A 13032-nucleotide genomic window follows, 5' to 3' on the forward strand; every position below is an offset into this window, starting at 1 on the left:
ATCTAAGCTGAAACTGCTAGGCTATTTCTTCGTTACTGTCTTCCTATTTGGCTGTCTGGTCTTTTTAATTCTCTGAAAGCTCCTCAGCTGGAGCTAGTTCAATGATGGAGTGCTAAACACTTTGGCTGAGTATCTGTTCAACGTGGATTTTGCAGTGATTTACACATTAGCTGGTTTAATGTCGACATTAATAGGGGAGGGATGTAGGCTCCACTGGAGGCTAAGCACTCACCCCAAAACTACCATTGAGTTTTTAAACAGTCCACTGCAAAGTGCTCATCAGCACTTTAATCATCAGCATAGTGTCCCCCAGCGCCCCCCCCCCCCCCCCCACCTTCAAGATTTTATTAGCTGAGCGGCACCGGCCTTCCCAGCACTTTAAACAGATAAGCAGGAAACTTTCGGAAAAATTCCCATGCACTGCTCAGCCAAATATTTAAATCTCGCTCATGGGAAATTGAAAATATGAAGGTTTGGATGTTTCAATTACAAATACACCCAGGCCCAACTAATAATGAATTTGAACAAGATTATTAATACAATCTACACGAGCTGAAAATGCAAATTGTTTTTCAAGACTTGAATTGTAGTTTAGCTTTTGTTTCCGAGGTTGGTTACTTACATAAAAGCAAATATGTTGGTTCCAATGGCATGAATATAATTTTTTTTTCAAAATCCAGAAATGGCCGAGTCAGTGAATCAAGCTGCACAAATGCCCTGCTTTGTTTCATTTCCTGCAGTTTCCCACTCTCCAAGTTGGATTTACATTCTCAGCTGTTTCTCCACTAGCTGTGTGGCTGTTTAGCTCCTTGAGAGTTATGAAATGAACATTATTGCAGGTGAGTCCTGATTATCGAAGTTTCCGCCAGTAAGGCAAAAAAAATCCTATCGAACAAACTCACTCAGGGGAAAACTGAAATAATTTCTACTGGCTAGCTTTAAAATGAACGGAAATACAAGATTAACATCTGGTTTCTGATAATGCCAAACATTCCCCAATAACCCATTCAGAGCAAACATTGTTTTTTTTTCTCAATGCAGAGACTGACAAGCGATCAATAATTATCAACATTTTAAATAACTGATATAAACTGTTTTTTGTGCAAATTATCATTAGGTTGCCTCAAGAACTATTTATTCGGCTCCTCCCTCCTGGAAGCATTGTCTGAGATTTGATGGTAATGGCAATGAGCGAATTTGCAACTTGCTTCAATAGTCTGCCTTACAATCGTATGTATAAACAATTATACTTGGCGATTTGAAATGGAAGGGTATCCAGGCTGACCGTTACTTTTTTAACCTGGGGAATGAATATACATAAAACAAACGGTACCATTCAGGGATAATATCCTAACTCATTTATGCAAAGTGTTATGTAAATAAAACAATATTCTGTTTTGCACAGTTGGTTTTAAATGAAGGTACAGTATGGTTTATTTGCTTCCACGCATCATTTCAAAAACCACAAATAAAAAAGTTCGTATTAGGACTCCGAGCTGACAATTACATAAATGAATTTATTATTGTAATTTTTCTGCAAAAGTATTTGTATCTTTTGCTTTGCATTGCTGATTTCATACTAACGCGTTGTTTATGTACTCCCTGGGTGAGAAATGGGGCCATGGAGCTGTTTCGGGGACAAGAAATGAACTTTGGAATCACAGACGGTGAACAGCTTGCAGGTTAAGTATTAAATGAGATCCCTCGAATAGTTCTACACACCTTCTACAAACACTGCGAACTTGTACCACAGAATACTACTCCAATACTGCACTACTGTTTAACATTTGTACAATATAGTTACTTTAAGATTGACGTTGCTCAAATACAAGTCAGATGTGGTCTGGCTTTCCAGATCATGGCAAGATTTGTTACCTTAAACTGAACCTTCATTTAATTCGACGTCTTCTGTTTGAAGGGGAAGAGGGATATCTTCGGATGACTCTGTAGCAAAAATGAAATCTCGTAGACTTCCAAAGCATTGACAAACAGAGGAATCTCTCCAGAGACCCCGAGCCACACAGTGCCACCATAACACGGTACCTTAAAGACTGGCCGGGATTGACTACACCGCATTGATCCTTGAACTCCGAGGGTGGCGGTCTGTCGCTTACAGTTTTATTGGTCTGATGCAAATATAATTGAACCTTTCAGATTATGACTCCGAAAATCGGCAGGCCAATTTCGCAATGCAAGATTCAATAAATGCTATTTTTTTAAATAATGGCTGTTTTCCTGACGTTTTCAACAAATAATGTTACACCTTCGCTTTTTATTGAGGGGGTGAGTATTTTGTTATAACAAGTGTACCCGTTTAATAGTTTCGTTTCCAACACATCACACATTCCTTCAAATAGCTCGAAATGTTCAGTAATAAGTGTAGTTTTCTTGTATCAGGTAGTCCAATTACTGGTAAGAAGGAACCGTCAGCTGCTGCTACCAGTCGTGTTACCCTCGGTAGCAAAAATAAGAGCACAAATCAGTAAACCAAATATAGAAAGGAGTAAGAAACTCCTAGATTTTCATATTTCAATGAATAGCACGTCTTTAATATATGTTAGGAGGGAAAGCAATGGGAAGTTACTAATTACTAAAATCTATTTCCACTGGTAGATGAGTCAGCAACCAGAGGGCATAAGTTTAGGATCATCACCAAAAGAACAAGATGAGAGGTTAGGAGATTTTTTTTACATACAGCAGGTTGTTAGGAAATGGCAATGGTGAAAGCAGAATCTATAATAGCTTGTACAAGGCAAGTGAATAAATAATTGAAAAAGAAAGAATTAAAAGAGTATGGGGAAAAGAGGAAAGGAATGAAACTAAGTTGTTCTTTCAGAAAGCCAGCACAGACCTGTCGGTGCAAAAGATTTCAATCTGTGCTGAAATTCTAATGATTCACAGCAAGATTTTTTTCTCAAAATGATGGAAGAGAGATTCCTGGTCAGTTGGATGGTAAGGATATTTAGCAACTTTCTATTGAACATATACTCCAACTAGATTAAAAGATTTGATGGTAGATAAGCAATGGGGAACATTTAAAGAAATATTTCATAATTCTCAACGAATATACATTCCATTCAGGAATAAAAACCCCACTGGAATAATGATCCATCTGTGACTAACTAAAGAAGTTAAGGATGGTATTACATTAAAAGAAGAGGCTTATAATGTTGTCAAGAAGTGAAACTGAGGATTGGGAAAGTTTTAGAAACCATCAAAGGATGACCAAAAAATTGATAGAGGGAGAAAATAGAATGAGAGTAAACTAGCAAGAAATATAAAAACAGATTGTAAGAGCTTCTACAAATATGTAAAAAGGAAGAGAGTAGCAAAAATAAACATGGGTCCCTTAGAGGCTGAGACAGGAGAAATTATAATAGGTAATAAGGAAATGGAAGAGATATTTTGTATCCGTCTTCACATCAGAAGACACAAAAACATAACAGAAATAGTGGTGAACCAAGGGGCTAATGAGAGTGATGAACTAAAAGTAATTAATATGAGAAAAGAAAAATTACTGGAGAAATTAATGGGACTAAAAGCTGACAAATCCCCTGGACCTGATGGCATACATCCTAGGGTTCTAAAAGAGATGGCAGCAGAGATAGTGGATGCATTGGTTGTGATCTTCCAAAATTCCCTAGATTCTAGAATGGTCCCAGTGGATTGGAAGGCAGCAAATGTAACATCACTATTCAAGAAAGCAGGGTGAGAGAAAACAGGGAACTATAGGCCAGTTAGCCTGAAAACAGTAGTCAGGAAAATGCTGGAATCTATTATTAAGGACGTGGTAACGGATCACTTAGAAAATCATAATATGATTAGGCACAGTCAACGTGGTTTTATGAAAGGAAAATCGTGTTTGACAAATCTATAGAGTGTTTTGAGGATGTGACCAGCAAGGTAAATAAGGGGGAACCAGTGGATGTAATATATTTGGATGCTCAAAAGGCATTTGATAAGGTGCCACGTGAAAGGTTGTTACACAAGATAAGGGCTCATGGGGTTGGGGGTAACATATTAGTATAGATAGAGGATTGGTTAATGGACAGAAAACAAAAGTAGGAATAAATGGGTCATTTTAAGGTTAGCACGCTGTAACTAGTGGGGTGCCGCAAGGATCAGTGCTTGGGCCTCAACTATTTACAATCTATATTAATGACGTAGATGAAGGGACCAAGTGTAATATATCCAAGTTTGCTGACGATACAAAGTTAGGTGGGAAAGTAAGCTGTGAGGAGGATACAAAGAGTCTCCAAAGGGATGTCAACAGGGCGAGTGGGCAAGAAGGTGGCAGGTGGAGTATAAAGTGGGGAAATGTAAGGTTATTCAGTTTGGAAGAAAGAATAGAAAAACTGAATATTTTTAAATGGTGAGAACCTATTAAATGTTGGTGTTCAGAGGGATTTGGATGTCCTTGTATATGAAACACAGAAAGTTAACATGCAGGTACAGTAAGCACTTAGGAAGGCAAATGGCATGTTGGCCCTTATTGCAAGGAGGTTGGAGTACAAGAGTAAGGAAGTCTTGCTGCAATTGTACAGGGCTTTGGTGAGACCACACCTAGAGTACTGTGTACAGTTTTGGTCTCCTTACCTAAGGAAGGATATACTCACCTTAGAGGCGGTGCAATGAAGGTTCACTAGATTGATCCGTGGGATGAGAGGATTGTCCAATGAGGAGGTATTGAGTAGAATGGGCCTACACTCTCGAGTTTTTAAAAATTTGTTCATGGGATGTGGGCGTCGCTGGCGAGGCCAGCATTTATTGCCCATCTCTAACTGCCCTTGAGAAAGTGGTGGTGAGCTGCCGCCTTTAACCGCTGCAGTCCATGTGGTGAAGGTTCTCCCACAGTGCTGTTAGGAAGGGAGTTCCAGGATTTTGACCCAGCGACGATGAAAGAACAGCGCTATATTTCCAAGTCGGGATGGTGTGTGATTTGGAGGGGAATGTGCAGCTGGTGTTGTTCCCATGTGCCTGCTGCCCTTGTCCTTCTAGGTGGTAGAGGTCACGGGCTTGGGATGTGCTGTCGAAGAAGCCTTGGCGAGTTGCTGCAGTGCATCCTGTGGACGGTACACACTGCAGCCATGGTGCGCCAGTGGTGAAGGGAGTGAATGTTTAGGGTAGTGGATGGGGTGCCATTCAAGTGGGCTGCTTTATCCTGGATGGTGTCGAGCTTCTTGAGTGTTGTCGGAGGTGCACTCATCCAGGCAAGTGGAGAGTATTCTATCACACTCCTGACTTGTGCCTTGTAGATGGTGGAAAGGCTTTGGGGAGTCAGCAGGTGAGTCACTCACCGCAGAATACCCAGCCTCTGACCTGCTCTTGTAGCCACAGTATTTATGTGGCTGGTCCAGTTAAGTTCCTGGTCAATGGTGACCCCCAGGATGTTGATGGTAGGGGATTCGGCGATGGCAATGCCGTTGAATGTCATTGGGAGATGGTCATTGCCTGGCACTTGTCTGGTGCGAATGTTACTTGCCAATTATCAGCCAAAGCCTGGATGTTGTCCAGGTCTTGCTGCACGTGGGCACGGACTGCTTCATTATCTGAGGGGTTGCGAATGGAACTGAACTCTGTGCAATCATCAGCGAACATCCGCATTTCTAACCTTATGATGGAGGCAAGGTCATTGATGAAGCAGCTGAAGATGGTTGAGCCTAGGACACCACCCTGAGGAACTCCTGGAGCAATGCCCTGGGGCTGAGATGATTGGCCTCCAACAACACTACCATCTTCCTTTATGCTGGGTATAACTCCAGCCACTGGAGAGTTTCCCCCCTGATTCCCATTGACTTCAATTTTACTAGGGCTCCTTGATGCCATGCTCAGTCTAATGCTGCCTTGATGTCAAGGGCAGTTTCTCTCACCTCACCTCTGGAATTCAGCTCTTTTGTCCACGTTTGGACCATGGCTGTAATGAGGTCTGGAGCCGAGCGGAACCCAAACTGAGCATCGGTGAGTAAGTGCCGCTTGATAGCACTGTCGACAATACCTTCCAACACTTTGCTGATGCTAGAGAGTAGACTGATGGGGCGGTATTTGGCCGGATTGGATTTGTCCTTTTTGTGGACAGGACATACCTGGGCAATTTTCCACATTGTCAGGTAGATGCCAGTGTTGTAGCTATACTGGAACAGTTTGGCTAGAGGCATGGCTAGTTCTAGTTTAGAAGAATGAGAGGTGATCTCATTGAAACATATATGATTCTTAGGCATCTTGACAGGGTAGATGCTGAGAGGCTGTTTCCCCTGGCTTGAGAGTCTAGAACTAGGGGCATAGTCTCAGGATAAGGGACATTCAGGACTGGGATGAGGAGGAATTTTTTCGCTCAGAGGGTTGTGAATCTTTGGAATTCTCTACCCCAAAAGGCTTGGATGCTTAGTCATTGAGTATATTCAAGGCTGAGATCGATAGGTTTTTGGACTCTAAGGGTATCAAGGGATATGGGGATCGGACGGGAAAATGGAGTTGAGGTTGAAGATCAGCCATGATCATATTGAAAGGTAAAGCAGGCTTGAGGGGCCATACAGCCTACTCCTACTCCTATTATGTTCTTAATCTATGCTTTTCCTCCCAGATGCATTACTTCTTACTTCTCTCCATTCAATTTCATCTTGCCACTTGTCAGCTCATTCTGTTAACCTGTCTATATCCTCCTGAACTCTTTTACAGTCCTTCTTGCTGTTTGCCAATTGCTCTACTTTTGTGTCAAAGGCAAGTTTTGATATTGTGCTTCCTATGCCCAAATCCAAATCAAATCTATCAGAGAGAAAAGTGGACCCACCTCTTCCAACCCTTCTCCAATCCAAACAAAACCCATTTACCCCAACATTTTGTTTCCTATCCATCAACCAACTTTCTAACCATGCTGTTTTATTTCCCCTTATACCATATGCCTGAAATGTTATCACAAGCGTCCTGTAAGACACCTTACGGAATGCCTTCTGAAAATTTATTTCCAGCTTATCTACTACATTCTTTTTAATCTATCCAGCTGGTCACGCAATCCATAATATTTTGAAGACAAGAGCTTGGTTAAAAAAAATGAAATTAAATCAGATATATTCACCCAGAAAAAGATTCTTTCCACTAGACTTTGGGCAGAAAATGCAAGGCGATTCATGACTTTTTTTATTTACACAATACATGCAGACTTGAGTATCAGTGGTATTACTGGTATTCATCTGTGTCAGGTGCGCTAGTTATGTTGATTCTAAATATGGCGAGTTGTGGTCTAGATAATGTCTGCATTTTCCCAACCAGACAGTAACTAATTTAAAGTGATCACTATAGATATCAGACACAAACTTCCATAAAAGAATTGTAAAAATCTAATCCTTCATGATTTCAAACAAGACAGATCTTCCTTCTAGCACAGGACTGGCCATAACTATGGTCTTCAAATAAGCAAATCATGCTAAAATATATGAATATGTTGGAGGTGCAAAGGAGGAGGGGAAGGAATTTTCATTCATACTTTAAAACAGTTACATCTTAAAACTGTTTTGGGTGGAATGCTTCATAATTCAAAGCACCCTGGAAGACCGTAGTTTGAGTATATTGGGAAAGTACATCAGCATCATTGGTTTGAGTCTACCTCACCGATTTCACTGCTTGGGCAACACTTGTTCAAGATAAGTTTGTACAAGAATAAATGATTTTCTAAGGCAAAACATCAAACAATGCCTTCTTCACAAATTGAACTGGAACTTTGGTTCCAGAGCATTAAGGGGCAGTAAGAACCCTTTGGGTTTTCACTTTATGAATACTATGATATAGTTATGTGATTTCTTGGTGACCAGCTAGAAACTTGTTTGAGCTTTGTGTATTATCTATCTGTACAGATGGTCTCCCAGTGTTATATTCAATTCATTATGGTTGATGCAAAGACAAAGTTTCTATTTAAAATGTCACAAAGGGGAATTGTAACATTGTTTATATTGACTTTACCATAAACACCAAAAATACAATCAGTATAAACTTGAATTTTACAAAGTGACTAGGAATATAGTAGAATTTCTAAATCACCTAATTATTTTTAGCACTATAATACTAGAATTGGTAAATCTAATTTAATAAATGTTTTAATAAGCCCAAATTATATTTGAGTGCATATACCCTTGTAAAAACCCATACCTAAATGAGTCATTTGCTCTATAAGAAATTATTGCATTAGATTGTTATTAAATTGCTAATGTACCAAAGTATAACAGTCTAAGCAATATTACAAATAAAATACTAAATCCAATTCAAAAAAGAAAACTACAGCATTTTCTTCCATTTTCATCAATAACCTGGATCTTTGCTATCAAATTGAACAAAAAGTAAAAACTTACCATGTTTAACTGCACAAACTAAAAATCAAACACGGATGTGTCTTGGCCATTAAACTGGAAAGTTTAATGTTTCCCTCTGATCCTCTCAGCCAATTTTCAAGACAGGAATTTCAGCATTAGCAAGAGTGAAGCATTCACTTAAAAATGAGCACAAAGTAAAGGTTTCTTCAACTTAAAAACAAAGGAGGTGGTGCATTCCAAGTTATAAAATATAACGGCTGCTTTTCCTGACATCGGCCAGGTGACTTAGATTTGTGTCACAGAGCCCGAAGCCTTTTCCAGGAACCATAATTTTACAAGGTGGCGAGATTAACTTTAAAGATACTGTACAATATGCTATTTGCTCAATGCCACCTAGAGCCTGCATACAGAATCACACCCAAATAGACTTATGGTTATAGCCAATGTACTAAAGTAGGAATGGTACCAGTTTTACTGATTAAATTAAATTAAGTTAGTGGCATGCATGATCCCAAATAAACTTAGTGAATTTCAACGTAGCAAAGGCTTAAGGAACAGCAACCGAATAGCGAGGGAGTGCATCAGTTGTGAAGACAATGGATGAACACATTTACGTTACCTCTCGTATCAATGTTATATAGAGGTACATCTGTGTTTTGAATAGCAGTCTGTAGATATTTCCTCTTACATTGCAACTGTTAGCATACAAAACTATCAAAGATCATCGGAGTCACCAAAAACCATTGTAAAGAATGTTACAATAGCATTTTCAAAAGGCATGTACCGATTCTGACATAAAATTATTCCAGATTTCTCCGGTGACAGTTAGATATTGAAAAGTGAAATAGTGGGAGATTCTCATCTTGAATATCCCTAGAATTACTCTATTTTCAAAAGCACTGTTCCGATTGTTAAGGGAATACGATCTATACAATTTGGTACAAACACAACAGACTTATCATTTATTGAGGTAAAAAAACTGTTCGTGAGTCACAGACGATTACAAATGTCCAAAACGTTTTGGGCATCTCTCCCCTTGGCTTTTCCATTTCAGGGGTTTTAAAAAATATGCTTTGAAAGCATCTGGCTTCTGTGTTGATGAAATAGTACAAGTGTTCAGAAAAAAGTGCCGATGTGCTGGAGAACATTTGTTCAAGATAATTTTGCATAAGAATTCATTATTTTCTAAGATGGAGGATCAAACAATACCTTCTTCACAAATTGAAACTGGAACTTTGGTTCCAGAGCATTAAGGGATTAAGGGGCAGTAAGAACCCTTTGTGTTTTCACTTTATGAATACTATGACATAGTTATGTGACTATTTTCTTCATTGCCGGCTGGAAATTTGTTTGAGATTTGTCTGTTATCTATCTGTACTGAGTACTGATGGTCTCCCAGTGTTATAGTCACGTCATGGTTAATGCAAAGGCAAAGTTTCTACTTGAGATGTCGCAGAGGGGAACTGTAATATTGTTTACATTGAATTCACCATAAGCAACAAAAAATACAATCAGTATAAACTTGAATTTTAAAAAGTCACTAGGAATAGAGTACAATTTCTAAATCATTAATTATTTTAGCACTATATACTAGAATTGGTAAATCTAGTTTAATAAATATTTTAATAAGCCCAAATTATATATGAGTACATATACCCTTATAAAAAACCCACACCTAAATACAATAATTTGCTCTATAAGAAATTATTGTTGCATTAGATTATTAAATTGCCTATGTACCAAATATAATAGTCTAAGTAATGTTGCAAAGAAAAATATTAAATCCAATGCAAAAAATAGAAAATTACAGCAATTTCTTCCATTTTTACCAATAACCTGGATCTTCACTACCAAGTTGAGCAAAAAGTAAAAACTTACAGCTTTAAACTAAAAAGCAGGGTGGGGGTTGGGGTTCAGATAAGGGCAAATTTATAAATCTAAAAAGGAAAGTCAAGGCCATAGAGCAGTGTAGCGATTTGGGTAAAGATAAGCAGAGTACGTCAGGAAGGGAAAGAGAGTTTAACGGTAATAATGCATCATCAGTGAATAAAGTCAAATCAGAGAAAAACAGTAAAAAGTTAAAATTAAAGATGCTTTATCTGAATGCACGAAGCATTTATAACAAGATAGACAAATTAATGGCACAAATAGAGATAGCTGGGGTTTGATCTAGCAGCCATTACTGAGGCATGGTTGCAAGGTGACCAAAGGTGGGAACTAAATATTCCAGGATACTTGACTTTTCGAAAAGACAGACAAAACGGAAAAGGAGGGGGAGGGGGGGATAGCCCTGATAATAAAGGATGACATACAGTAGCGAGAAAGGATCTTGGCTTAGAAGATCAGGAAGCAGAATCAGTATGGTGGAGATAAGAAATAACAACAGGCAGAAAACACTGATGGGAATAGTTTATAGGCACCCTGACAGTGATTAAACTGTTGGACAGAGTATTAATCAAGAACTAAGAGGAACTTGTAACAAAGGTAATGCAATAATCGTGAGGGGCGTTAATCTTCATATAGACTGGGCAAATCAAATTGGCAAAAGTAGTTTTGCAGATGAGTTCATGGAATGTATTTGAGACAGTTTCCTAGAACAATACATCATGGAACCAACCAGGGAACAGGCTATTTTAGATTTTGTCTTGTGTAATGAGACAGGATTAATTATTAATCTCATAGTAAGGGATCCTCTGGGGCACAATATGATAGAATTTCACATTGAGTTCGAGAGTGACATACTTAAGTCTGAAACTTAAGAGTCTTAAAACTTAAACAAAACCAATTACACAGGTATGAGGGGCAAGTTGGCTAAGGTTGATTGGGAAATTAGATTAAAAGATTTGATGGTAGATAAGTAATGGCAAACATTTGAAGAAATATTTCATAATTCTCAATGAATATACATTCCTTTGAGGAATAAAAACCCCACGGGAAAAGTGTTCCATCCGTGGCTAACTAAAGAAGTTAAGGGTAGTATTAGATTAAAAGAGGCTTATAATGTTGCCAAGAGTAGCAAGCCTGAGGATTGGGAGAGTTTTAGAAACCAGCAGAGAATGGCCAAAAAATTGATAAAGAGGGAGAAAATAGAATGACAGTAAACTAGCAAGAAATATAAAAACAGATTGTAAGAGCTTCTACATGTATGCAAAAAGGAAGAGAGTAGTGAAAGTAAAAGTGGGTCCCTTACAGGCTGAGTCAGGAAAAATTATAATGGGTAATACGGAAATGGAATGGCAGAGGCATTGAACAAATATTTTGTATCTGTCTTCACAGTAGAAGACACAAAAACATAACAGAAATAGTGGTGAACCAAGGGTCTATTGAGAGTGAGTAACTTAAAGTAATTAATATTAGTAAAGAAAAAGTACTCGAGAAATTAATGGGACTAAAAGCCGACAAATCCCCTGGACCTGATGGCCTATATCCTAGGGTTCTAAAAGAGGTGGCTGCAGAGATAGTAGATGCATTGGTTGTGATCTTCCAAAATTCCCTAGATTCTAGAACGGGCCCAGTGGATTGGAAGGTAGCAAATGTAACACTGCTATTTAAGAAAGGAGGAAGAGAGAAAACAGGGAACTACAGGCCAGTTAGCCTGACATCAGTAGTCGGGAAAATGCTGGAATTTATTATTAAGGACGTGGTGACGGGTCACTTAGAAAATTATAATATGATTAGGCACAGTCAACATGGTTTTAAGAAAGGGAAATCATGTTTGACAAATCTATTAGAGCTTTTTGAGGATGTAACTAGAAGGGTAGGTAAAGGGGAAACCAGTGGATGAAGTATTTTTGGATTTTCAAAAGGCATTCGATAAGGTGCCACACAAAAGGTTGTTACACAAGATAAGGGCTCATGGGGTTTGGGGTAACATATAAGCATGGATAGAGGATTGGTTAACGGACAAAAAACAGAGTAGGAATAAACGGGTCATTTTAAGGTTGGCAGGCTGTAACTACTGGGGTGCCGCAAGGATCAGTGCTTGGGCCTCAGCTATTTACAATCTATATTAATCATAGAATCATACAAATTTACAGCACAGAAGGAGGCCAATCAGCCCATCGTGTCTGTGCCAGCCGAAATAGAGCTAACCAACCTAATCCCACTTTCCAGCTCTTGGTCCATAGCCTTGTAGGTTACGGCATTTCAAGTTCACATCCAAGCACCTTTTAAATACAATGAGGGTTTCTGCCTTTACCACCCCTTCAGGCAGTGAGTTCCAGGCCCCTACCTCCCTCTGGGTGATTTTTTTTCCCCTCAGCTCCCCTCTAATCCTTCTACCAATCACTTTAAATCAAAGCACCTTGGTGACTAACCCTTCCATGGGAAATACGTCCTCACTATCCACTCTATCTAGTCCCAGCATAATTTTATATACCTTAATTAAAATCACCCCTCAGCCTCCTCTGTTCCAAAGAAAACAACTCCAACCTATCCACTCTTTCCTCATAGCTAAAATTCTCCAGTCCTGGCGACATCCTCATAAATCTCCTCTGTACCCTCTCAAGTGCAATCACATCTTTCCTGTAATGTGGTGACCAGAAATGTACGCACTATTCGAGCTGTGACATAACTAGTGTTTTATACAGTTCAAGCGTAACCTCCCTGCTCTTATACTCTATACCTCGGCTAATAAAGGCAAGTATCCTGTATGCCTTCATAACCACCTAATCGACATGCCCTGCTACCTTCAGGGATCTGTGGACATGCACTCGAAGGTCCCTCTGTTCCT

The 13032-nt window shown here is 39.1% G+C and overlaps 1 protein-coding gene and 1 long non-coding RNA gene across 6 annotated transcripts in view; one reads left to right on the forward strand and one right to left on the reverse strand.

The window, feature by feature from the left end:
• The window catches only part of trpm6 (transient receptor potential cation channel, subfamily M, member 6), a 149864-nt gene extending 141295 nt beyond the window's left edge, over positions 1 to 8569 (reverse strand). For 2 of the 5 annotated variants that reach the window (XM_067983083.1, XM_067983081.1), the window contains exon 1: positions 1876 to 2102. In XM_067983083.1, the coding sequence (XP_067839184.1) occupies positions 1876 to 1893 (18 nt within the window). In that variant the 5' untranslated portion in view covers positions 1894 to 2102. Of the gene's footprint in view, positions 1 to 1875; positions 2447 to 8339 lie in introns of those variants that run through there. The other 3 variants (XM_067983082.1, XM_067983080.1, XM_067983085.1) reach the window with 3 other exon arrangements.
• The window catches only part of LOC137321000 (uncharacterized), a 75383-nt gene continuing 63837 nt past the window's right edge, over positions 1487 to 13032 (forward strand). The window contains exon 1 of the long non-coding RNA XR_010962692.1: positions 1487 to 2283. This is a non-coding gene — a long non-coding RNA (uncharacterized lncRNA). The remainder of the gene's footprint in view (positions 2284 to 13032) is intronic.

The sequence above is a fragment of the Heptranchias perlo genome, chromosome 4 (genome assembly GCF_035084215.1).
Source record: "Heptranchias perlo isolate sHepPer1 chromosome 4, sHepPer1.hap1, whole genome shotgun sequence".
Taxonomy (NCBI): domain Eukaryota; kingdom Metazoa; phylum Chordata; class Chondrichthyes; order Hexanchiformes; family Hexanchidae; genus Heptranchias; species Heptranchias perlo.